Here is a 26,948-nt window from a genome sequence, read left to right on the forward strand (position 1 = left end):
TAATGATATCTACAGAAAAAGACCTATTCTGTATGTTCTGTTTACCTTCAATTATATTTCATTAAACAAATTTAGTTCTATGAGGAAAAGCTGTTCTATCAGAGCATATTTCTGCTTAACCAATGATTTATTGATTGAATGCTTTCAGATATATCTTCCCATGGTTTGCCATTTTTCTCCATTACCCTCTCTTCTGTTAGGTCAGATCCTGAAACTGTATTTTAAAAACTACTTGGCACAAGAAGCTCCTCTTAGCCTGGGTGTCTGGAGAAGTCACCTTTTCAGTATAGAGCTCCACCATTCCCAACCTACAGCTCATAAGATTTTAACTAAGGACATAAACTCCTCATTAAATGGACTTCACCTTACACCTAGACTGACCATCCATAAATTGGTTTACTTATGTACACACACAGAGCTTTGTTTTGAAAAATTAATTAATATTAGTGTGCAGGATGCACTGTGGATTGAATCAATTCTTTATAATACAAGTAAGGAAATTTCTCACTACATAGAGCAAAGTCTGTGTCTCCTACTTATGGAGGTTGTTCCTTCGTCTTCATAATTCTAACAGCTTATAGAAATTGGCATGGATAATATACAGTTATTTGCTTCCTAAGGTTCTATATTTCCTTGGTATTTCTGAAGGTCACAGGGACTCAGCCAAACCCGAAACAGTCATTTTAATTCCCAGTCTTTTCATTTCACTGCAATATAATTATCTTATAGATTTTTTTGTGTAGACTTATTTACTGTTTTTCTTTTCCTGTTGGGTAAGTATACAATAACTAAACTAACTTCAATTAGGTAACTGTCACCAATATTTAAAACTTAATGGAATTTTAAAAATTACATAAGTAATCTAAGCATAAACATTATTCTTTATGATACCATTTCAGAGCAGTGACACCAAATCCTTATCATACAACAGCCTGCGACTCCAAAACATTAAACACAAGCCATCATCACGTTTTTCTTCTAAGCTAAATTACATATTCCCTGAGTTATATAGAGTGTCCTTTTTATGTCTGGACTAAAGCATCTTTATGAGATATAAAATACAAAATGAAATATTCAGCATTTTGCTTTAAACTCACTATATTAAATTATTTTCTTAGCTACCCATATGTAATGCTATAGATTTTAGAATCAGAACTTTTCCTTGGCTATTCAGGTGTAGGGATCTGTCTACCTTACATTTCGCCTCTATTCCTGCTAGTGGAGCATTTTCAAGATTATACACTCTCAGAGAGGCCACCATCCATCCCAAGAGGCTCAAGGCACCTTGATATAAAGACCTGCCTGAATTTAAGCACACATTTAAACCCAGCATAAGTCTGTATGCTTTGCAGTACCAAGAGAGTCTTAAAAGATAAGCATATGCCTAAATATTATGCTGAAGTGGGGCTAGAAACAAGGTTTATCCTCAGAAGGGGCAGCATAGTTGCAATACCCCAGTACAGATTAATGATCATCTGTAAGATTTATCTTTGAATATAGCATGAAGATGACAATCTCCATTAATAAAAGGGGAAATCACTTATCAGCAAGTGCTGGAGACTATAATAAGCAGGAAAACACTTCAGCTCCTGCTGAACCACAGGTTTCATCCCATGCAGTATTTGGCTTTCATAAAATAGAGGTTAACTGGCTGCATTCAAGAGAATGATATGTGACCTTTAACATTATTTGCTTTTTTAGGAAAGAAGAATGAGATTGGTGTTCTGGGAGCAGTCCATCTCTGTGATACAACGTTGCTCCTGTGAGATTATTAGCTTGTTAGAATATAACTGGAATGAGAAAAACTTACTTGAAGGCGTTGGCATCACCGTGGACCTTATAGTTGTCTGCACTGATTCTTGAGATAACTCTCGTGACAGCAATGAGAATACCAATATTGACCTGAAGAAGAAGAAAGGACAGGACTTGGTCAGGAAATAAGTGCTGGCTGTGTCAGAGCTGCAAACTGCTCTAGGAGTATATTATACAAATACAGAAATTAGGAGCCTTGGCAAAAGAGGTTTCTCAGGAGCCCTACTGCACAGATAAATACCCTAATAATCTATTGCCAGCTGATAAATTAGCCAAGAACTTCAGTGAATAGGGGCATGTGTCTGCGTGCTCTTTGGTTTTGTTCTTGCATGTGCACAGGCTGCAGAGAGCACCTTTCTCACTTGGCCTTGCAGTGCCCAATTCCTGCCTCTTACCAAAGAAATCTGCTTGCAATTTAGGCACAAGATTATTTTAAAACAGCAATGAGGAAAATACATCAAACCTGAAGTCTGCTCTTCAAAAGCCCTGCTCTTTTTGATGTCAGGCCCAGCAGGAACATCAATAAACCGAAAAGAATTCCCACCAGAAAAAGTAGGAAATCTTGAAAAGAGTAACACTGACAATGTCTAACAAAAGAGAGTTTGCTCTGGAGTCACAGGTGAGGAAGGAAGGAAATCTCAATCACTTGAAGGAAATGTGGAAAGGATTGGCTTTCTGTGCAGAGACCTTGGGTTTAAAGAAGAAAAAGAAAAGAGAGGAGAGAATGTGAAGGTGAAAGATGCATTCCCCCCTTCGCTCCCAAGTTGGACAAATGATACAAAGCTGGTATTTAGCATCAAGAACAAGGGTGGAGCAAAACTCTGCTGAACTATGGAACAAAAAGAAAGAGAAGACTTCAATATAATGCTGTTGCTCAGTTAAAGCTTGCTAAGCATACTCTATTTTGATGTTAATACTCAAATTCTGAGGATGAAGGATGAATTAAAAATGTTTGATGAGAATGATTTCCTTGACATTTCTCAAATCTTCTGACCACTCTTTCAAAATTAGCTTCCTAAGGACAGATCATCACCTGGTACAAAGAACAAGCACAGTTGTGACAGTTTATTCCTGCTGCAGCTTTTTAGCTCATCCCAAGAATACCCCATGGAACCTGACAGCTTTTCAATTACAGATTGTTCAGCCTGTAATTGTTCTGGTTGTTGTTCAACCAGATTTAGAGAGATGAACAAGAAGTGAAATTCAATGGTCTTGGGATCATTTTCCCTGTTCCCACTAAAAGCATATTTTGTAAATATCTTTTATACATTCTTTGAGATGGTAATGAGCATTTCTGAGAAACCCACTTACATGGTAAATATGCTGATTGAAGCTGCAAACGATGAGCAGGAACAAGCTACACTTTCTCGTTTCTTTCTCCCTCCTCCTTCTCCTCCAAACTCTCCAATTTTCTGCTGCATGTCCACCAAATGATGGTCATCATTACTCCTGCTTTTCATGGGAATTGCCTCTCTGTACCCATCATTTCTTCCCTGACACATTAGCTTTCAGCAGGCTTTTTTTCAGTCTTTTATCCAAAATAACAGCCTTGCCTGCTGATGCTTCCTTGTCTCCCTGACAGTTCAAGTTCATCCTGGCACAGTTGTTCCATGATCCCTTTGTTTGATAGCTGCAGACAACAGTACTTTCCTGCCAGCCTCACTAGCACTTAACCCTTCCTTCCATTTCTAATTCTTTTAGAAACTCCTCGATTTTGCTCTCTGCATGGCATTTTTTAAAATATGAGGATTATGCCTAAATAATGCATATTCAAGTAGTCCCCCCAAAAAATCAATTAAGTAACCCCCCCCAAAAAACCCAAAAAACCGCAACCCACCTAAATTCTTCAAATCCTGAGTTTCCTCCACTGACAGGTGCCGGCGAAAGTTCTGAATGATAAGCACCAACAAATGAATACTCAGAATCTTGCCAACTGGCTGTGAACCCTAAGATCTGGTTGTGAAAACAGCACAAGTTTACATAAAAGAAATTAAACTGGAAATTACTTTCCTAGGTATTTGGGGTGTTCTAAAGTTGGAATTTATAAAGACCTTGAGCTTCTCCTCTTGTGCAGTCAGAGTGACTATATCCTTTCCAAAGTGCCTTAGTAATGTGTTTAAAAGATGAGAAGGAAAGACTGTGATCTCCCTGCTAATAGAAACCAAGGTCCTTGTAAAATTAGCAGCGAGCCATTACATTCAAGTCCCAAAGTTCTATACTTTAATTTCCTGAAGCCCTTCAAAATGTTTGTTTAGGTATTTTGAGAAATTATAGTAATCTCACCCAGCCCAAATAAACAGATTAGCTATAAATGTCTTCCTTTGCTAGCATTTGAGCAAGTAAAGCATGGAGATTATAAATTACCCTTCCAATGGGAAACCAAAATACAGCTACTGAACTGTTTCTCCAGTTACTAGTTTTGGCGCCTGACATAAAAACTTTGCCAGTTACTTGAATAGGAGATTGCTTAGTCAGTGAAACACTCATTGGGCTTTAACCTATATAAGAACGCTCAAACTAGAAGAATAAACATTTAAATAAGGGAACTGTATAGAGTTCCTGTTTTCCACCTTGCTGAAAGGCCAGCTTACCTGACAGTTGGAGCTATTTTGCCTTAAAATTACTCAGGAATATTTTTGCTTGCAGGTACTTGCCACACTCTACTTTCCAAAAACATAGAGCTCATACCATTAGTGCTTGTTTCCTAACTCACAGGGTTCCTTTTGAGACAGCTTGTCCAACCCCAGGCACTCACAAGTCTCTGCGAAATCAGCAGGAGCTGCCAGTTCCCATTACTGTTGCCTTGATCCAAAGCCCACCAGAGCGCATGGAAAGATCCCCATGACATCAAGGGAGCTCTGGCTCACTCTAGTGACAACTTCATCCCACTAAAAGTTGTCAGATCAAGGAGAGAGTTAAATGAGTCAAAAGGACCTCTTTCAATATCTTTTCTCATCAAAAATCTGTCAGACCAGACACAGTGAGACAAATCCTTTGCATCACTTAGGTTTTTCTGCAGAGTTTTCCCCCAGATTTCCTCCAAGTCTCATGAGATGTTTTGCTGCTGCTTTAGTGCAGTGCAGAAATCCCATGTGTGAAACCCTCTGATGTGTTGTGTTGCATCCTAGCCAAGGAAAGGCTTGGCAGGACGGTGGAACTAAAATAAAAAATGGATAAAACATATTGCCTTAATTAAATCCATTGACCAGCTTCCCTCTAAAACCACAAACTATTTTAGGCTTCACTTCAGCTTCGGGCAATAGTACAAGGAGTTATAACTGACTCTTCCAAACTGAGGTTTAACATACTCTCCTCATGGTGCAAGGTAATTTGATCCTTATCATGACATCATTAGTAGGACACCAGCATCACAAGTTGTTGCAGTTGCAGCCTGTAGCTAGGTCTCATCAGAAGTCATTACCAGCCATCACACACGTCCATACACAGCTAGGCACTTAAATTAGATGGATGTTGAAATCTTGGAGGATGATTTTTGGAAAGCCTGTTTTCACTCTTCTCTATCCCAGAGCAACTACAGACTGAGTAGACTAAACTGAGTTATTTTAGACTTCATACACCAATTAGAGCTGAATTTCAGAGCAAGACTTTGAGGTTGGAAAGGAAACACACAACAGCAACAACAACAACAAAAGGTGTAACAGATCCCTGACTTCTTCCTAATATTAATCCTTAATTTCTAATTTCTTACAACCCATCCCCTTGTTTAAAAAAACATTGCATGCTTTCCTGCTGGTTAAGTAAGAAGAAATTTCATTTTAAAATAGCGAAGGAATTCCATTTTAAAATAGTAAAAGTGCTGCTAGCTGAGTGCTAATAAGAAAGAGTGAGAGTCTTAGCAGCTGCAGTCTGTTCATTTGAGCTCTAATCCACCACAGCACTTAAGTGTGTGCTTGATTTCAATGACTTCGAGGAATCCTACTGTTTCAGGGCCTTTAAACACTATGGGTCCAATTCTGCCACCTTTTCCCATGATGAATGATGTCTAAAAAAGGGACACAAATTGTCACTTTTCAACCAGTGAGCCTACCTGCAGAGTAAGAGATTATTTGGACAGCAAAAATGATCCTAATTCTGCACTGATATGTAAAGTTATGAATAAATAGCATGAGGCAACAGAAATAAATCATGTATGATTAGCAGACATAAAAGAGAGAATATTTTATATATATATCTATATATATATTATTGATAAGCAAGCACCAGCTGAAGACAGTGATGGCAACCTCAGCCTGGCACCCGAGTTCCACAGTGTCCCATCTGAAGACACAGGTTACAAAGCTGATGTCCCTGCAGCACAGAACTTTGAGCAACAAGCTAATGAAAATCTTTCTGTTTATCAGAAAGACTTTTAAAAACCACCAGGAAAATAACTACTTACAGGGAAAACAACAGAAAGGACTTGCCACTACATCCCAACGTCTCCCCCCGCATGGGTCCTTCACTGTCTGCTGCTCACCCACTGCTCTGTGTACACAGATGCTCTCCACAGAATTTCCTTAATTCTGCCATATCTATGGAAACACACCAAGGCAGCAGATGGCTGATAACAAACAAAGCCTTCTGCCAGAAGTTTTTATGTCTTGTTCCAAAAATTCAGGTGCTCTGTCAAGTTTTTGTGTTCCTTTTTTTTCCCTTTGAATACGTCCCACTTCCACTTTGGCTCAAATCTGGTTTTCAAATTAATTGGAACAATATTTTTATGCAAAGTTGCCTTGTGGATGCTATAAAGGCTTGAGTGTTGTGGTTTGGGGGTGGGGGAGAGCAAGCTTTAAGATGCAAGTAGAAGCCAAAAGACCTATACATAGAAGGAGTATTTCTTTCATCACATCCCTTGACTCAGATCCCAAGGAAAGAGCACTTCACATATGGGAACCCATATAGGTAGGGCTGGGAGGTTTCTGTGAATTACTCCCTAGAAAACTATGCATGAGTATTTTTTCCCCAGTCCCACTCCCACCACATCATTCTGGTTTAAGGCTCCGTGGTGTCTATATTGCCTGTGAGGCTGTGGCAGGACAAAATCAGCCTGTGCCTGCCTAGTCTCAAGGGAGTGGGAGTTGAAAAGAGCAGTCTCCCTGTTTTCTTCACAGCATAATCCCTTCTTCTTGGCAGAGAGAAACTGTTCGTGGAAGGAGTCAAAAAGTGCCTTTTGAAACACATTTTCAGAGCTAAGCACTAGTTCATGCAACTAGTGGCTAATTTGTTATTTTAAGAGCACAGGCACACATGCACACACAAACCAGGGTTCAGCCTTGTTATTTCCCTATGGGCACTAGCACATTTTTCAGCTAGCATATTCAGTGCCCGGAGAGAATCATTTGTCAGCTAGCTTGCTGCTATTTTGGGCAGAGCTGGGTTTAGACTATTTAATGAATTGCTCTACGTGGATCAACCTTGTGAGCTCACTTTTTCTCCAAATATTTGTATCCCTATAAGAATATGACTTGAGCTGCACGAGTGTTATATATCAAAAGGGAGAGCCAGGCAGTTAAGCCCTTACTTCCATTGGCAGGCAGCTACACATGCAAATTGTTGAAGGCTGTGCTCACTCAGGTGAGTAAGCTCTTTGCTATCTGCCATGTTTTGATTGATATCATCTCTGGACAAAGATTATATTCATGTTTGGGAAAGATTTTATTTCCCTGGTTGCATCTCATTTCCTCCTTTGTTGCTGAGCGATGGCCAGAAAGTGCTAACGTGAGAAGAAGACATTTACATATTAGATTATTCTAATTACTCTCCAATCATCAATATCTACATATCTTTGAATATCAGCTCACATGCAGAAGGTCTAAGGCACAGGCTAACAAGAAGTTAACTTTGTTGGAACAGAGTTCAGCACTGTTGAGCCTGCTTTAGTCCAGTGATCATCATTTCTTATTTACATGTATATGCTTTCACTTAGGTAAAAGAAATTCTGCCCTTCCTGCACAGGGACTTTCCAGTGTTGTCATTAATAATTTGATTAAAATGCTAACTTGAGGCAATTTCTGCCACATCAATATAGCAACTCCTTTCATTGTTTTCTTAATATATGTTTATATAGCCTAGTTTTTCTGGGGTGGAAGATGCTGGATTAAGCTGGGCTGCCTCTAAGAGGTGCTGATTTCACTGTCTCCCAGGCACATGTTAGGACGTCCACTCAGCTGCAGTGTAAAATTCCCTGCGATGGAAAAGGTCAGCCAAGGAGCCACCTTCTGCCTGCCAAATAGTTACAGAGAGATGCAATGGCAAACACTAATGCTGTATTCATAGCCCTCCCTCCTCCCTTGGGCTTGTGAGCAGGACTTGTGGTGTTTGGGGAAGTTTCTTTTTTGCTTTCCATGGAAATCCTAGCTTCCTTAGGGAAGTACAAGCTATAGTCAGTGGCTTCTGATTCTTTCTCCAGGGAAGTTGTCAGGATCTTATTTTCCCTGCCCCTCCTTAACCCCCGTTGCAGGCTGACTCTGGTCTAGATTTGGTTTTATGCCTTTAAACTGTAAGTAAAGCTTTAAAGAGAGCCTGATTTCACTAATCAGTGAGTCTACTCCATGTTCATACTGTCACTCTGACATTGTAACCTGCAGCAAAAATCGTAGATAACCTGATCAATTAAAGTATTGGAAACAGTGCTGAAGAGAAATAATCTCCTACTTAATCCCTGCAAACACCCCTGACTCCTTAAGTAATCACTGTGATTAAGCTACAACTCACTGTAATTTAATGTGTGGGCATAATTAAACTGCTGCAGAGCATCCATGTATCAGCATCAGAGCCATGAACCTGCGCTCTCCCCTGGAAAGATGATGTTCATTATAGCTGGCAGAGGTGTCTGCGGCCTGAACCCCCCCACGCTTGCCTTAACAGCCCCCCCCCTTCATCAGCCTGACATCAAATGCCAGAGCCAGAGGAACAGCATGAAGTCCTTGTCGCTGTAAGAGCGAGGGTGCAGCTTGTTCCCTTCCCCAGAGCTGCCCCAAAGGGTGACAGCTCAGGCTGCGGCTTCAGCCTGTTCCCACAGGCTGCTGGCTGCCTGCAAACTGCCCACGCTCCTCTTTGCTGAGAGCACTCAGCTTTGCTGGGAAAAGGGAGCTCTCTGCAAGGAAAAGCTGCAAGTACCAGTGGGGTGGAATCAGCTTTTACTGGTATATATGAAACAAACCCCAAAGTTTGTTTTGTTGGGGGACCTCTCTGAGAATTGTTAAAAGTCCCAAGATTACCTGGCTCCACACAGTCATTAACCACTGTTTCAGAAGAGGGCTGCCCCAGTATTTCAGGTTGGATTTTTGTCTTGGAAGAGTCAGATTAACAATGTGAGAATTCATGTGCACAAAATTCAGAGGAGGAAAAAAAGATCATTCTGGATCGTTCCTCATCCCTCAGTTTGGCTGGCCTGGCACAAGGACTGACACCAGAATTTCAGCTGGTTCTGTGGTGTGGCTGACACAGATGTGAGACAAGGGAACAGCAGCAGCAGTGGGTTCACCTACCAGAATTACAAACAACGCCGGCGCCACAAAAGCCCAGATCGCTCCGTTCTCCAGCGAGAGCCAGCAGCTGCAGGGAAAAACCAGAATCACCTCAGAGGAAACACACAGTCATTTCATTAGCAATGTTCTTAATGTGAAAGAAAGTAAAAGAGAGGGCAGAAGAGACTGATGGGTTTTAAAAGCAAGAGACATGATAGAACATCAATGAGACGCTCCTTTTCCCCTGGCTCTTGGGGAACTGGGAGGCAGGATCTCATTTCCATTCGTATCTTGCAGAGCCAGTGACAGCCATCTGCCCCAGCACGCCTTCAAAGAGCATCAGGGGCGGAAAGATGGGAAGAAAGGGAAGGTTTTATTTGCTATTTGTTGTTCTTGCATCCTGTATCACAGGCACTCATTTCAGTGCTGCGAGCACTGTCATTGTAGCAGGAGATAAATTGAAGCCCTCCCTGCCTTGCCTGGCTGGTGGTGAGGCAGAGGCTGGGAAACACGCTGTCAGCTTCGTGTGGCTTGCTCACAGCAGTGACAATATAAGCTAGCATGTAACATGCAAAAGATAACCCTCACTCCTAATCTTTGCTTACATGATGGTAGGATTGAATCCTGCGGTGATTCTTTCAGATAAATTTGCTTTTTCCCCTTTCCAAATTAGAAAGAATTTTCAAAATTTTTAACAAAACCCACTCCAGGTCCTCAGATAGATGTTTAACTGCAGTTTTCTTCAAAAGATTAAATATTTTTAATCAAAGAGACTTCTCATCTTGTTGGAAATGATTCATCCCATGCTTTACTCTGTGTGTGGGTAAGCAGGGAGCTTGCTGTAGGAGCCCTTACACCTTCCACAGCGAAAGGGAAAAACAGGCAAAACATCTCAGGAGCTTTTTGTGCATCACCTCAACTGTGAAATGCAAACCTGAGACTTCTAGGTCTGAGGATGTGCCTATCTAATAGCCATGCTTTTGCAGGCTGTCCCCCCTGCTCCTCAGCAGGATCGTGCAGGAATACATCCCTGTTAACAGCGCCCCATCAAGCTCCTCATCCCTATTGCACCCGTACTGAGGAGATATTCATACTCACTTGCCACTTTCTCCATAGCTGTCTAGGGATGATGTCGTGGAAATTACACAAATCACCAGTGGGCAGCCTGCAAAAAAGGCAAAGGCAATGGTAACATCAGTAACAAGAGCACATCTTCCAGTAAAGCCCACAAGTCCAGCTAAATTTCCTAACCATAGACCAGCTTGGAAGAATTTTAGAACTGAGTCTGACTTTGCATCCTCCTGCAGCTGTGTAATGCAACATGTTTTAAGCAATTAATGCCAGACAAACAAAATGACTTTTCAATAAAGTACTAGTTTAACAGTTAAACTGAATTAGTGCTAATTTCATTGGGAATTGCAGTCCTTTTTCAGCCTGGTTTTGTTGATGTGATTTCTGTTTCCTGCTATTCAAGCAGCAATGTCCTGGGGAGGCTTATTTTAAGCACTCTTCCCCAAGTAAGTGGGGAGAAATCTAGAACAATCTAGAAAACAAAGCTGAGTGCAAAGAAAGGGTGCATGACGAGCAGGCAAGAGCACAGAAATGGTGACATCTGGTTATCTAGAGCATCACACAGCAGAGAAATGGCTATGAAGAGGCACAAGGAAGCTCAGATCCCACTCAGATGCCCGACCAAGACTTATTTTAACATAAATATGTAATATCTCTACAAGACTTCTATTTTTAAAGGAGACTGTGTTTCCAAATGGGTTTTGACAGGTCCAATGTGCTGCAGCCTGGGAGGTGGAGGAGGCTTTAGTGGATTACACAGGGATTATACACAGGCAGGAGGTTACAGTCCTGCTCTCGCGGTAGCTGCGTGTCTCCAGCCCCCAGCACTGCAATATCCCATTGTGCCATTTCAGCAGTTTCCTAGGCCAGGAGCTTGTGGGAGAGCCAGTTTTTTTCTTGCCAACAGGTCTGAATACAGTAAAGTCTCATCCCTTTAAATATTAAGTGATTGTTAATTCCTGTATGATTTAATAAAATGAGAAGGTTAAGTTTTCATCACTTTATGGAATTCAATAACTGGGTGCCAGACAGAGTATTATACATCATAGCTTAAAGTTTCAATTTGCTCTTAAATTCTTCAGAATTCTTTAGGTTTCCTGCACGAGGCTTTTCAAAATTCCCTGACAAGCAATTCCTTCTTAATCTTACCCATACCAACCCCATAAAATTCTGCAAAGTAATGACAGAACTATCATTTTTGGAAGAGGTATCTTCATTCTGTAATGATTGTGGCTAGAAGCACCTTGTATTTATAAATCAGAAAGGCAGGCAGTAGTTAAGGAGCAGCATCTGCAGGCATTGTTTAGGTCTTTGATTTTAGAATTCAGTCTGCAGGATGAAGTTTAATATCCTGTAAACTTGATTCTGCTCTCCCATTCTTGTCCAAAGCAGGAATAATTCCCCAGAAGTAATATTTGACCTAAGCAAAGGCAAGATTTTAGCTTACAATGTCTGTAGGGAAGTCCTACACACATCTGAAGAAAATCACAAATAATTACAGTCAACAGAGCAATTAAGCACAGAGATAAGACTGTCTTCTGAAACTCAGTCTGCTGTGGGTACCTGAGCCCCCTGTGAGTCCCATGGGTATGTCTACACATTTCCAATCACACCTTTGGCCACTGAGTAGACACTGTTGGTTGTCACTGATTGTCTCCTGGTGCAAGTTGTCTTCTCACAGCAGGGACTTGGTCACAGAAGCCAGAATACCTGTGCCCAACTAACTCTCCCTTAGACTTCCAGTCAGGCAGGTTTTTTCCAAGTCAAATGCTGGCTATTCAAAGGATTTAGCAGGACTCTTTATCAATTTTAAATGGCAGTGAAGAAGAAAATTAAATACAGAGTTCCTTTGGAAGATAATAAAACTTATGCAGATGAAGCATAGAGCAGTCATCTGCATAAAAAGAGCTGTTAAGTCAGTGAGAATAAAATGGTCTGCAGCCTATAGTGCACTGTTTGCCTTTTCTTTGCATTAACAAGGCATTAAATGGAAAACAGCAATGGAGGCAGAATCAAGGTCTTGTTACAGTGAACTTGGAGTCTTTTTCCTTTAAGAAACAACCCTTCAATAAATCCCCTAACAGCTGAAAAAATATATTTAGCCTAAGGGGATCATAAGATTTGATCTGGACTGAAGAATTCATATGGATTATTTATTATACACAAAAGTAAGTATGTTTGCTTAATCTTTTGTCAGTAATAATTACATAAGAGCTGTGAAGTTTGGTCTACACCCATAATAGGCAATGTTAATGTTGTGCTGGCAGTAGCTTTCATCCATGAAAGAATTATGGTTATGGGTTTTTTTGCTGTATCTGAATGTTTTCTCTGTTAGTAGATGCTACAAATATGCTCACCAACCCTACTCCAAATCACCAAATTTATGATGCAATAGACTGTGCTTTCCAGAGCACAGCAGCAGATGAAAATATTCTTGCACACCTTTCTGGCAGCTGATCTATGGCACTGGTGTCATCTGTGCCTCTGTAGACCTGCAGCAATAGAGCATCACATCCAAATGGGGTAAATCAACCCACATGGAGTCGTGTGCTGCTGCAGCTCGAGTCCTCTGGGTCCCCAAGCCGGCTAATTTAAAGCTACCCCCCAAACTCAGCATCAAAATCCAGCCTGCAGAGCAGGCATAAACTCTTAATACCTGGCACAGGAAGGCAAATAACACAATCCTTGCTCAGACAGGACTGTCCCTGAATTCAGCCCAAATACAGGCACTAGGGTGAAGTCTAAAACGAACGTCAGCCAGGCCCCCTTCTTCAGCGTTAAACTTCACCCCTAATCCATTTGCTTTACGTTTCAGAGGCACTAATGATAAATAAAATGGAAAATGCCTGTAGAGCTGCATGCTGGCTTTTGAAAGCTTCTTCTATGCATAGCAGAGGAACAGGCAGGCTACAGAAACTCTGTGGCAGAAAAATCAAAGCAAATTTAGGACATTAATTCTAAAAGGCCAAATATGTCATCTATTGAGAAAGATGAAGCGTTAGGCACGAGTGAAAGTATATTTCCTTCCAATATTGAAGAGATCTACTTGTTGGGGGAAAGTATATCCTCCCATTTGTTTTGTAGAAGTTAATTTTCTATTATTTTCTTTTTTCGTCTGCTGCCTTACTCTGTATCTAGGCAGAAGTCTGGGACTGCACCAAACAGCAGCAAATAAGGTAATTTAAGTCTTTTGACAGCTCAGAACAAAATCTTCATTCTAAGGTGGCCTCTAAAAGAAAAGAAATTGTCTGAAATAGGGAAAACATGTTAAGGCCAAAAGTGCCACAGCAAAATCTCCAGTATCAAAACTCTGTCATCAGCATCCTACAACGGGGTGGGTGGGAAAAGTTTTGCTACAATAATGTGTGTGCTGTGCTGAATCACCAAGGCAACAAAGTCATTTTATTTTTTTTCCCCCAATCAATCCCAAGGTAGTTTTACAGGTAGGATATTATCACCTTCCTTAAATTGCTCCTCTTTTGAATTCCTGGCAACTGCAGTCTTTGAGGCAATTTTAGAACCCTTGGGACTAAGGATAATACACAGGAACTTCAATCACCTCTGCACATTTGGTATCCTGTCTCTGATTACCACTGAATTCGTTTTACAGGAGTAACATCTCTCAGAAATCTCAATAGATGATAGAAGATCATTGATACTTAGTGTAGAGTCCCTTGTCCCCATCTCCATCATTGCCTCAAGATTCAAATTATCATTCATACAGACAGATGTCCTGGTTTTGGGTGAGACAGAGTTAATTTTGTTTCTAGTAGATGGTATAGCACTGGGTTTTGGGTTTAGTTTGAGAATGTTGGTCACACACTGGTGGTTTCAGTTGCTGCTAGCTAGGTCTAGTGTCTACATAAAGTCAAGGACTTCCCAGTTTCCCAAACCCTGCAAGGTACAGAAGCTGGGAGAGCACAGCCACAAGGGCTGACCCAGCCAGGCCACGGGGATATTCCCTGCCATGAACCTCATCACCTCATGCTCCAGATAGAAGTGAGGAAGTGAGCTCGGATTGTTGCTTGGAAATAGACTGGGCATCAGAATGGTTTTTATTTCTGTGGGTGGTGAGCATTGTTTATATATAAATGTATATATATAATTATATAATTAGCATTATATTTTTTTCCTTCCTTTGTTATCCTATTAAACTCATTCCTCAAGCTTTTTCTCCATTCTCCTCTCCATCCCTTTGGGGTGAAAGGGTTGAGCAAGTGGCTGTGAGGTGCTCAGTTACTGGCTGGGCTAAACTACATCAATAGACTTTGTAAACTTTGACACATGTACCTAACACAGTGTTTTTGCCATACTAAGAATAATGAGCCTGGGTTTATAAATTCAGGACTGAGGTTTATCATTAGTCTGGAAACTGTGAGTTTGCAGACGTCAAATGCAGCCACAATCCATTGAAAGCAAAGAACAAAGAAATGAATTATCTGTTTTGACTATCATGAGATGTGATGTCCTTGTCTTCAACTTCTGTCTACCATCTTCGGTCACTATAATAATTAGTTAAGCCAAAAAATGGCTATTTTTATTAGATGCTGGAAAATGTATATCTATTATGATCTCAGGATGTCACAAGAATGCTCAGCTTCCTTTGGACAGTTGCATTCAATGGAAACTTGTCCTCTTTTTAAGAGCCAAAAAAATAATTTCAGGACAAAACCTTTTCAGCCTCTTTCCCCAGCCTTGCAAGACTTCTATTTATATGTGTGAATTTAATGGAATAAATAGAACTTCTCTCTATCACAGTTTCATCAAGTCCCTGGAGGAACAACCCAAACTCCACCCCACAGAACAGGAACAGGTACTGCTGCTGAAGGCAGTTTGACGCTTGATCTCTAATTAAACATTTCTGTTGGTATTCAGAACCAAGAATCTAACGAAACAAAGTTGGGAACTGACAAACCTCTGTGTCCTTTTAAGCATTTAAGAAGTCAACACTGCACTGTGGATTTTTATCTCTCAAAAACATCGTTATTCAGCAACATCTATTACCATCTGAATGAACACTGGAGTTACATAGCAGACAGTTGCTGCTGTCTGAATGAAGGTTGCCCTGATACTTATCAACACAATTTGGAATGCAGTTGCCTAGTTAAATTACTTCAGGGATGTTTGGACACACTCACAGCAATGACATGATGTTAGATATGATTAAGGAAATTCAACATTGCATTAAAATGTAAATACCTGGAGCTGTAAGGACAAAATAAAGCAATAGAACCTCTTTCCCAGCAACATGGTGGATTTACTGGATTTCAGAAAAACTTCTTTTTTCCCCAAGTCACTATTGCAATAACAACTGGAACACCCTTTCCAAAATTGAAACATTTGTTAAAAAAGAGCTTTTGAGAGGTTTACACAGAGAAATGTAGTACTGTTATATGAACAATGTCTCCTGCTATCTGCCTCCAATGGTACCTTTGCTGCATTTAAGCAGCAGAGCTTGGCACCAGGTTTCTTACAGAACCATCACCAGCAACATTGCTACAAGAACTGACACAGAACCTTCTACTGCTGGTGCCTCCTGTAATTTAATTGTACATCTAATTTAGTGACAAATACCCACTGGTGGGCCTGAGGGATTGTCATCCCAAGCATAACTAAAAATACCACTTTTTAGAGACTTTTTAGTAACTACATTTAACAACCTATTGGGTTATGTACCAATGGGCTATGTACTCATTGTGTTAATTACTACTAATTGAATGGTAGCAATCATATTGCAATAAAATGAGGCAAAATGCAACATTCAGTGCTAGTCATATTGCAGTCAGATGCCATGTTTATCCTTTTGTCTTCTAAATCACTTTGTAGATCACTGCCAATTTGCAATAAATAAACCTTACACAAAATGCCAGGGGGAAAAAAAGGGTAAAGGTGCATCGTGGCATATATAAATCATTAATTTATGTTCATAAGGTAATTAATGATTGATTGTAAATTAAGTTAATCAAAGCATCTGCTGTAAGCAAATACCCCAGTGAATTAAATGCCAGTTCTTATTATTTTATTAACAGTTATGGCTTTTTACATAATGTTTCTGAAGGAGAAAGAGTTCTCAAGGGTTTATGAGAACATTTTCTTTCATTTGATCCACTTGAATTTGTATTCCATGAGCTCTGGATTTACTAAATCCACAAGGTATCTCTCTAACATCAGCAGGTTTCTCTATGTTTAGCACTAAACCTTGAAGAATCCACAATTTTCCAGAGTTTTCAATCCTGAGCTTGTCTAGGTTCTCTTACTTTTGGGTCTGTGTACATGAAAATCTTTAATTCCTCCTTTTAGCCTATAGGGAGCAGTGGTTTTGGGAAAAAAAATATGAATTTTGACAGGACTCTGCCAAAAACTCAGCAAAACAGCTTTGAAAAATTTTAGCAACCAAAGCCATAAGGTGCATGCAATTGGCTTGCAAAATGGCCATTACTTAACAGAAAAACAACCCCAAAAACTATCTTAAAGAAACCAGGATAAGGACACATGTATGACCAAACTCAACCTAGCAGATGTGGTGTTCATCAGAGGATGGTATCAAATGTTCCTTAAACAGAGCTGCTAAGGAGGAGATTTTAAAACAAAAGAGGAATGATGCACAGGATAAAAAAAAACATACTAAAAAAAAAAAAAAGGACAACTAGGCCTCTGTTGAAATTTTTATATATATAAATAAAAGTGAAGAGCATTATTAGGGCTGGACTAGATGATCTCCAGAGGTCCCTTCCAACCCCTGTCATTCTGTGATTCTGTGATATCCCCCAGCTCTGCATGCTACCAACAGGTAGTAAATATTCCAGTTATGACTGCAGGAGGTCTTTTATTATTGATATAATTAGCTTTCACTCAGATTCCAAATAAATTGGGGGGGGAGGGGGGAAGATAATGCATGTTTTAACATATTTTGAAATGAACTCTAATTACAAAGATATTCCTTTGCTATCTTTTTACATCTCTCCTTTTGACTCCATGTGTAAGATCTTCTCCTTCTTTAAACATAGAGGCTTGTCAAGCATCCTTGCTGTACCCCCAGGACTATGTTATCAAGCCAGCTTTCATCTGCTGTGAGAAGACTGAAACCACTCACTCTGTTTCAATTCCTCAGTGCTCACACTTTTTTATCCTTAATAGTAATACTGAGGTTCTGTGCAGCCTTTTCCATCTAAAGATTTCAAAACACCAGCTAAGGAAGCTTTGTGATACTCCAGTGCTACTGTGCCAAGCTTGGACTGCAGAACACAGGTAGAATAAGCCAGTGTTATGTGTTAGAAGAAAATTAATAACACAGGGGGGCAGTGAGACCTCCCTCCCACACTTCTGCTATTGTTTTGGCAATTAAGGATCTGATCTGGCCTAGGGAGGTCATGGAATTCACTGCACTGGCGTTAGTTTAGGGACCATACATTTTAAAGTCTGATTACAGTTAGAGAAACTGTGCATTTCCTTATCCACCAGACACACTCTTAGCAAGGCAAACTAAGATCCTAAGATGACAATTTTACATGTGCTTCTGAATATAATCTTGTCCTACAGTGAGGAGACTTAAAGCCAGCAGCTACTAAATGCTTACCCCAGCCGATGCCATAATAATATAAGTGCTTGCTCTCTTCTGACCCAAATACTTTGATCACCATACTGTAGAGATGAAATCCTTCCACCAGCATCCATGCAAAAGCACTCAGGAAGAAAAAATGAAGGAGAATGGCCAAGATTTTGCAAGGCACCTGAATTATGAACAAAAATCAATATGTTACTACTTTGTCATGCAGTCACATTGGTTTTATTTTTTATCATTATTTCTGTATACATTTACACACAAAATGCTGAATCACTGGAGTTAAACAGTCTTAAAAACAAAGCCCTAGAGAATTTCATTGTTCTACAGAGTTTTCAGATAGCTTCAGAGTAAGAAGTCCTCTTACCTTTTAACAAAAGACATTGCCAAATGTGATGTGTAAATTCCAGCTGATTATTTATTTATAATAGCAGGAGCAATATTCTTACTAAAGTCTACAAAATCCCTAAAAACTCAAAAGTGAGGGGTCAGCATCCTGTTGGGTAAATACAGGAGAGTCAAAGAAGTGGGAGCACAGGGATTGTCCTGTAAACTGCTCCCTGTTCTGTGATGGGAGAAAAAACAACATAGTTGATGCCTCATTTTCTGTGGAGAACTGGTAGAAAGTCAGCAGATCAGTTAAGCTCAAGCAAAACATGTGAAGTTTGAAATAAGCTACCGTGTTGAACCTGCATTTTAGCTGTACTTTGCCTGTGGCTTTCCTACTTTGCTGTTCTTCATATTAAAAATAGGATAAATTACATCACTTTGTGTGAATGTCTATCTTGGTTAGAAATTCTGTACAAGTCCCACATGCTTCTCCATCAGCAATACTGATACAGAGATTCCAAAACCTTACAGCAAGCTATCATTAGCTCTGGAGTCCTAATTGTTCTGTGGTGGGCATCGAGTTTATCTGCCTGTTTGAATTCTCCATTTCTCATAGCCTGATTTATGCACCCAGCTGCATATGAATTGGTATTTAACAAGAACACATGTAGTGATTAAAAGAAAGTCTTTTCTGTAGGAAGTTTACAGGCAGTTTGAATCTTCCTTGATAGTTCTTTATTCACTATGTGCTATCAAGGTTCTGGAAATAGCAGCTAACATGGAACTTTAAGCAACAGAAAAAATAACCATCAGCCCACCTGATGCACACTGGACTAACTGTTTCAGTTTAAGCTATGGTATGTTTTGAAGTGAAACAAATACAGCCCCAAAGGAGAGCAATGCCATGATTAAGCTGATGCAGCAAGAAGTAAAAACATCCTCTTAAGTCCTGTTTCCACCCACCTCAGTCTTATGGCCCACTGCAGGCTACAAGAAATGCAGTCAGGGCTTAATACCTGGCTCTTCCTTGAGTTGCTCCTCGAAGAGATCTTTACATTTTTCTGATCAACCCACCTTATGAAAACAGGAAAAGCTAATCCTTTCTTCTTCCCCACTCCTCCTGTATCTGCACAGCACAGTCTCCTTTCCCCACTAACTGCTTTTCAAGGATGTCTCACCACAAGTGGTTTCACTCATCAGACAGTAATTGAACAGATGTGGCTGCCCATGAGCCTACCACAGGATAACCTCGTTTGGTTTGCCTTCAGTTAAGGCACATTTTAAACAGGCTCTTGGAACAAGTCCCAGCTGCATCTCGTAGCATACTGATGATGGTCATTCTGCTCTGTAGCTGTAACGACCTTTCTGTGACACCTACAGACATTGAGGGGTTGATTGCATGCAGTCCCTGTAAATGGGCAGGCTTGTTTGTGCTTCCTCAAGGTTTCCCTTCCTCACCTGTAAGTTATCCATTATTAGCAGGAACCAGTGTGTTGCCCCAGTGGTCTTCAGGTGTTAATTGTTAGTTCCCTTTGCTGCCTTAGCTTAGCTGCCCTGTGTTGACATTCCTTTCTTTTCATCGATGGTTTGGGATTTTGTACACTAATGAAAATTCAAATGTTGGGACTTGATGGCACAATGGAAATCGAAGCTTTTCCTTACCCTCCTGTTTGTACTGTGGTTCTGTGCTAGTGCAAGGACATTCTAATAATGCAAATCCACCGTGACCATATGTATTAAAAAGCAATAACTTTGGTTTTAATTCCTGTAAGTACAATCTGGGAATGTTTTAGTATTTCACATTGTTTGGTGACATAAAACTAAACCAGATTTGTTATTGACAAAAACCGTAAAACCTGATTTTATCATAAGGCTGTGAAATCCCTTTTAATGCTTTGGATTTCTACCAGAAGAATAATCCATGAAAATAAAAATGCAACAGAAATCTGACTTACAAGCTAGTTCTGTTAAATGGATACTTTCTAATTTTTGTGTAACCATACAATATGCATCACAAAACTGCAGAAAAATACAACACAGGAGGCTGGTCTGTATATAATTTTGAATAATACCAAGTTACAGATTTTTACATAAAACCCCCAGCAAAATCGTTACTCGTTCTGTATTTGTGCCCTAATTATTACTTGGAAGGTACTCTTAAATGACAGAATTGCCTTCTGGAAAAAGGGATGGAAAAGCTGAGACTTTAAAGATCAAACCAAGCAGCTGTCCCTTGCTGTATCATGATGCACACTACTTTGGGTAGACTACCTGTGGAAAGACAGATCTCATTACCAGTACTCTTAAGAGTTGACTACTTGTGAGTGTGGAAATAGAAAAATCAGCCTAGGCAGTAGCCAGGCCTATCAAGTTATAGTTGCTGTGAAAGCAAAGCAGAGTCTTGGAAACACCTCTCAGAAAATAAGTGTCATTTGTTGACTGAGGAGAGTCTTAAACCAGATAGGTAGAAATGCATACATTTTCTAAATTCAACTTATAATAGTGTTTTCAATTTAACTGGCAATCTTACTGCATTATACAAAAACCCTCTGAAAATGTCCTTCCCTGCAGCCTGTATGCTGCTTTGATACACAGTCTTGAATTTCTGCAGGTATACATATATCATAAACAAAAGCAGCTCCTTTCATCTCTCTATTTGGAAGTGTTTTAGGCAATGTTGTGTGTACTAAGCTCTCTCCCACAAGCATGCTCAGGTCTTCAGAAGGTTTTAGTAGCCTAAAGAAATGCTGATGTGTAATTACTGTAAAATGCACACTGCTGTTTGGGATTCTGTTGAAAAAAATGGTGCTCTCTAGTCTATAGCAGAGTCTAAGACAGCAAACCTACTCTGAAGAAACAGTTTCATCTACTGCTGCAAATCTAAGGGAGGTCATTAGATTGGCATGTGGATAACAAAGGTATCTTAGGGACTTGGCAGTACAGAGAGAAAACGCTGTGTGCAAAGATACTTGCTTTCTCCAGAAGAAAGATATTCTGATTCAAAGAAGAGTTGCCTTCCTGGAGTATGCCATGATCATTTAGCACTGCTGTTTTAGCACTACTGGTGTTAGGAACCATCTTTTTAAAAATGAAACATAAAAAATATGTTCTTGGATGCATTAGAAAGATCCAAGTCCCATTCATGGAAATGGAGTCTTGTGGTTAAAAATTATTCCTACACTACAAAAGGAAAACTGCCCCAGCATAAATTGTAAATTATTTAATAATACAGATTAAATTATAACATTATGTATGGTATACCTGGAATCAAAACCTAGATGTCCCTAGAGACAGAGGTGAGAAAAGGATGGAGAGTCTAAGGCACTCGTGCCAGAAAGTGATGCAGCACTGGGTCGGTTTCCATGCTGCATCCCCTACTGCACTGCACCCAGTACCAGCAAACCAGCACCACTTGGCCTCTCAAACAAGGGCCCTTACAGACTGCTTAGCATTAGATACACCAGAAGAAGATTAAGATTTTACACCTTCTAGTAAACACTGCCTCATCTTCTTGTAAACTACCTTTTTACAGTCCAATTAAAGCAGTAATTAAAGGTATTAAAACTGATGTCAAAGGTAGTGAGAATGGAGCGTGCAGGAGGTAAGGACATGAGGAGAATAAGAAGATGAATCACAACACCCCTGGTCCTGAGACACTAAAACAATAAAAGTACAAGTGTAGCAGATAGTGTGTACATCATGCTTTTCAGCTTTAGGATCTTTACATTATATCTCCATTTCATTTTCCTCCTCAACCCTTCCCTACCATTTTCTCCCCTGCACATTACCCAACTCATTCAGGACATACCTGAATGTTAAACAGCAAAAGACTATGAACTTACTTTTAGAAAGTGCTTTTAGATCCCCAGGTAATAATAGCCTGTGTAAAACCAAATGAGATTGCTATTTATAAAATTAACAACAGTTCAAGGGGGCCCATTTGAGCTGAATAAAAATTTAAGTAGTTGTTGTATAGCAAAACAAAGAGTGAGCAAACCTCTGATTTACTTGTACAGAGAATAGAAAGAATAAAAGATTAATAGAAACTGCTCACTGCTTGTCAAAAGTAATATCAAGCAACAGCTGGCCACCAAAGTAGCCAAGTTTTGCCCATTACGAAAACAGAGCACGCTGGAAGATTATGTTAAAATCAGATTTTGTTTCTGCTTTTTGCAGGTGAAACTTTCCATCCACAGACCGTATGTTGCTATAAATAGCAGTTTTTAAACATGACAGTGGAAACAAATCGGTTTCACTGGTGTATAATATTGTTAACTTGGCATATTCGTCTTAATCTGCCCCAGCTGTTTGAGATGCCAGCTTCAATGGTTTAGATCCTGGTACTCCACACAAGGAATTCCCACCTTGTGGTAGCAGATCCATTGAATCAATGTGTAATTTCAAGTTCTGATCCATGTGATCAGGCAGAAAATGCCTATACATGCACAGGGCTTCAGTACTACATAAGCAATGAGAAGATATTTGTCATTTGCTTAAGCTGTCACCTTAGAAGAGAAGTTTATACATGTTTTACAACATTAAGCATCTCTGATTGAACAGCAATGCATAGAAGTAGTGCTTTCTGCTAGCTCTGGCTAATTAAGCAACAGTTGCTCTATTTTTCTCATTGATGATTACTCAGGTAAAATAAACACTGATACTTAAAAATCATCTGAATTTCCAGAGTAGAGATCATGATTAATAAATCTACTGTTCAGAAAAGCAGCATGTTGTACAACATAAACCAAACTGTATGAGCAAAAAATTAAAGACCTTCTGCTTTGATCTCCAGAAGAAATTGCCACCCCTCCATCAAGAAGCTCATTAACTTTCTAACAGAATAAGATGACTTTTTAATGTGGAAGAAAAAGGGTGAACTGTACCATAGCAGAGAATAGGTGATTAAAACAAAAACAAACAAACAACCAAACAACCCCCCCCCCCCCAAAAGGCCAATGTGAAACCCTAAGAGAAATAAACACAAAAAGCACACCATCTTCTCCAATACAGAACTCCTACAGTTTTCAATACAGAGAATCTGTGGGAAGAAGCATAAGCCATGTCAGGTGGAAAACAACCATTGCACTTGAACAGACAATGGAAATGTTATCCATTACAGGATTTTACCATGTGATGGGTGCATACCATGAATGGTTGGACACTATGACACTATTTGGATGGACAGGAAACTATACCCAGTGTTTTAGGATGTCATTTTTGGCTAAGGCATGTTAAAAATAGAAGAAAGTGTCTTGCATGTGAGTGGTCTTATTTTTAACACTTTCCTGCATGTGGCACGTGGCATTAATTCCATGGAGGCCCCTCTCAAGAAAACACAACCACTTTTTCTAGCACTTACCGTTCCAGGGCTGAACTGAAAGCTAGTGAGAAGCAGGATCTGAGCCACCAGGACAGCAAAGGACAGATTGGCATGGATATGATAGCGCTGGTTGCGGATGGTGCTGACAGACCTGGCAGAAGATAGAAAGACACGTGAATATAACAGAAACCCAAACGTATTTATGATTTCTCAACAAGCATTTTGATTGGCTTTGGATCATTCATTTTGGTGGAGTCACCATGATGTCTTTTGAGCACTCCTTCCACCAGGATGTAGTGGTACCTAACTGGTTCCTTTTTGACTGCCATCCTGAAGGCAGCAGGAAAACTGATTCGCACGTTAACTGGCTCTGCTGATGACTTGTGGTAGAACATTAAAAAAGGGCTTGATCCTGAATGGTACTGTGCTGTCCAGGAAGTCAGATCCACATCTCTCAGGGAGCACACCACACCTTGCACCAGCTAGCCCACACTGCCACAACACAGTTTGCTTTGTTGGCATTTGCCTGTATCAGAAATGAGGGAACACTGCAGAATGTTGGTTCCAGTTTTTACTGCAGTTTTAGCAGCTCTCGAGCACATGACTGAGACTGCTTATGTGTATGGGCAGTGCCTGTCTTGACAGAGACCTGCCCCTGATTACAACATCATTTGAACCTATCTCTTCTGGCTTTGCAAAATCTGCTGGAAATCTGACAAGAAAGTGCTTTCTGAGAGTCTTCTGACCTCGTGTTTCTGTTCTCATCCAGCAAAAGGAAGTAGAAAACAAACACAAACATGAATGTTTCAGGCCTTTCACATAATTTTATTCTCCTCTTTTAAAAAGAATCCATACTGCCTGCCATCCCCACCATCAGCTTTAGCCATGTCAGGGCCATTTGGCCATGTGAGTGGCAGTGCTTCAACACAACAGTGCACACTCCCATCTTTTTGTTGTATTGCACTGGATGGTGATGGCTTGTGCCATCACTGGTGAGATGCTGAGCATGCCCCCCACACCAGGGTGACCCAGAGGGGACAGAGCAGACGATGGCGTACTGTCAGCTCTGCTCCCCCAGCACTGCTCCGTTAGAAGGCCATGAAGAGCAGACAACAAGAGGTATCAATGTCCTAAAAGGAATACAAAGAGACAGGTTGGGCTGTCTGGTGCCAATGACTTTCTAACAAAGAACTTCATGTAGCTGTAGCCTGGAACATCATTACCCGGAAGGCAATCAGTTCTGCCCTCCTGGGAAGCGGCCGCCGTTGCCAGTACGTGGAGTAGCAAAGAACTTGCCAGATTCCTCTCCACTTACTTCATGGTCATCTAACACCACATTGCAAAATTTCACTTCAGCTATTTAATGAGGCCCTGCTCGCCACTGAAAACCTAATCAAATTATTTTTAATTGGCAGTTTGAATGATCCTTTATGTAGGTGGGGTGCTTAACCCTGTGGCAGTCTGCTGGGTCCGAGCTCTCTTCCCAGGTCTTCTGTTTGCCTGCGGTTTCTCAAGGAGTTTTCAGCTCTGCTGCAGCAGTACCAGCTCCTTTGGCTGCTTTTCTTTTGTCCTTTCTAAACACATCCAGTTTTGCTCCCAGATGAAACCAGAGCAGATCATTCCCCTTAGCCTAAGCATGTCAACAGCGCGATGCCAGATAGGCAGACGCTGGAGTTATTTGGAGTGGATTTTGCCATGCATTACACACTTAATCCAAGTATGACCAACACAGATCTTGACACTTGGAAATAATATGGGGTTTGGAACAAACAAACACTGAAATCAGTTTACTGGGTTTCAGCAAGTCCTTTTTCCTAGAAACCGGCCTCTTAACACGATGTCCAAAAGACATGCTGAGGCACAGAAATAAGAACTGAACTCTGGAGTAGGAAGAACATGGGTTAGTGTGTGAAAGGCAACAAGAATCCCATTCCTTGATACGCTCCCAATCTGCTGCACAACCTTGGACAAGTAACTTCATCCTTTCTCAGGTTTTCTCTATGAAAGCTTTTTCAGTAACGTTAGTATCAAGTCTAGCTGGGCCTCAGACTCGGTTACCATGACTGGGTTATTACAGACAGGCATAAAACCCTAAATATCCCATAGCAGAAACCTTCCCCAGCGAGATACCTGACTATAAAAGTGGTTTCTATGCTGTAACCAAGTACAAGCTGTATGAAACAAAAGGGAAGCAGCTGGTGTTGGCCAAGCCTGCCTTTCTGGGTATACCTTCATAAACAGACTGCCTTACAGGTAAGGTCGTTGTAAAGGAAAAAGAAGTATTGACTGCACACTCCAAACATGTATCCCAGGAGAGGGAGAGGAGATGATTCTGCAGTCTTCACTCATGTTATACTTGCCTTGAGCTTCAGACCAAGCACTTCTACAGCATCCCAAAATTCCCTCACTGGATGGAAATCAGTTGCTATGGAAAGACCACCCCATTTCAGGAAATGAAAGTCATTTAGAAATAACCAACCAACTGTTACAAATACATGTGCAGAATCTAATTAAGGCAGGTTGTAGAATTAATAGCCTTTGTTTTATCCTGAGCACCTGAAGGGATCCTAACCAGTGGCCTGAAATGCCACTGCTTGGCTTTCTGCATGAGAGCTGCTCAGTGGGTATTAAGTTAAAATTACTCACGACAATATAGCAAATGTGACCAGCGTGATCGTCAGGCAGAAGATGGACAGAGCACAGCCAATGTAAGTGATGGAGGAGAGGGCCACCTGGTGTTCTCTTGTTAGCTGTACACAAAGGAAAAACAACGAAATAAAAGCTATTAATTGATATATGGCACTACAGAACCACAGGGCAGCCCCCCTGCACACAGCATTCCTCCTCCACCCACTCATATATATATAAACTGATGTGCACCATTATTTGCTGCTGTTTCCAACATGGGAAGTGAAGACCCAACTCCAGACTGTCACACAGCCAGGGCATCCACATGCCCGTGGCATTTTGCTTCCCTCCTTTATTTCCTAAGTCAGTATTTCCTCCGAATCAGTTTGTTTCCCCGCTGCTGCGCCAGTGTCAAGCCTGGGAGTAGGGCGGTTTATCGGGCTGCACAAACACTGTCAGCAGTGGGATCTTTCCCAGCTCGCAGGGCACTTCCCTGACGCTCTCACGCTGCCACGATTTACATCACTGTGCAAATACCAAGAGTGCTTCACCACAGTGAGAACTGACAAACCAAGATAACCCATAAATCACGGGCCATTTATAGCCCGCTTGTTTTGTTTAATGTATCATGTTTTCAGTGCCTGCTGAAGGAGCCAGCCTGACATTTACAGAATGGAAACCACAGAAAAGACCCGGTGTGAGCAGCCAGAGGGAAAAGCCTCTTGTCTCAGCCTCTGTGTTCACCTACAGGCACCTT

At 40.7% G+C, this 26,948-nt stretch overlaps 1 protein-coding gene across 1 annotated transcript in view; it reads right to left on the reverse strand.

The window, feature by feature from the left end:
• The window catches only part of ADGRD1 (adhesion G protein-coupled receptor D1), a gene marked incomplete at its 3' end in the record, with an annotated part of 147,604 nt that overhangs the window by 24,439 nt on the left and 96,217 nt on the right, over positions 1-26,948 (reverse strand). Inside the window, exons 17-22 of the mRNA XM_084271978.1 lie at positions 26,210-26,313; positions 23,603-23,714; positions 17,929-18,082; positions 10,380-10,446; positions 9,303-9,369; positions 1,811-1,902 (exon numbers count right to left, since the gene is read on the reverse strand). Coding sequence (XP_084128104.1) covers positions 1,811-1,902; positions 9,303-9,369; positions 10,380-10,446; positions 17,929-18,082; positions 23,603-23,714; positions 26,210-26,313 — 596 coding nt within the window. The remainder of the gene's footprint in view (positions 1-1,810; positions 1,903-9,302; positions 9,370-10,379; positions 10,447-17,928; positions 18,083-23,602; positions 23,715-26,209; positions 26,314-26,948) is intronic.

The sequence above is a fragment of the Gallinula chloropus genome (assembly GCF_964237585.1).
Source record: "Gallinula chloropus genome assembly, chromosome: 17".
In the NCBI taxonomy this organism is placed as follows: domain Eukaryota; kingdom Metazoa; phylum Chordata; class Aves; order Gruiformes; family Rallidae; genus Gallinula; species Gallinula chloropus.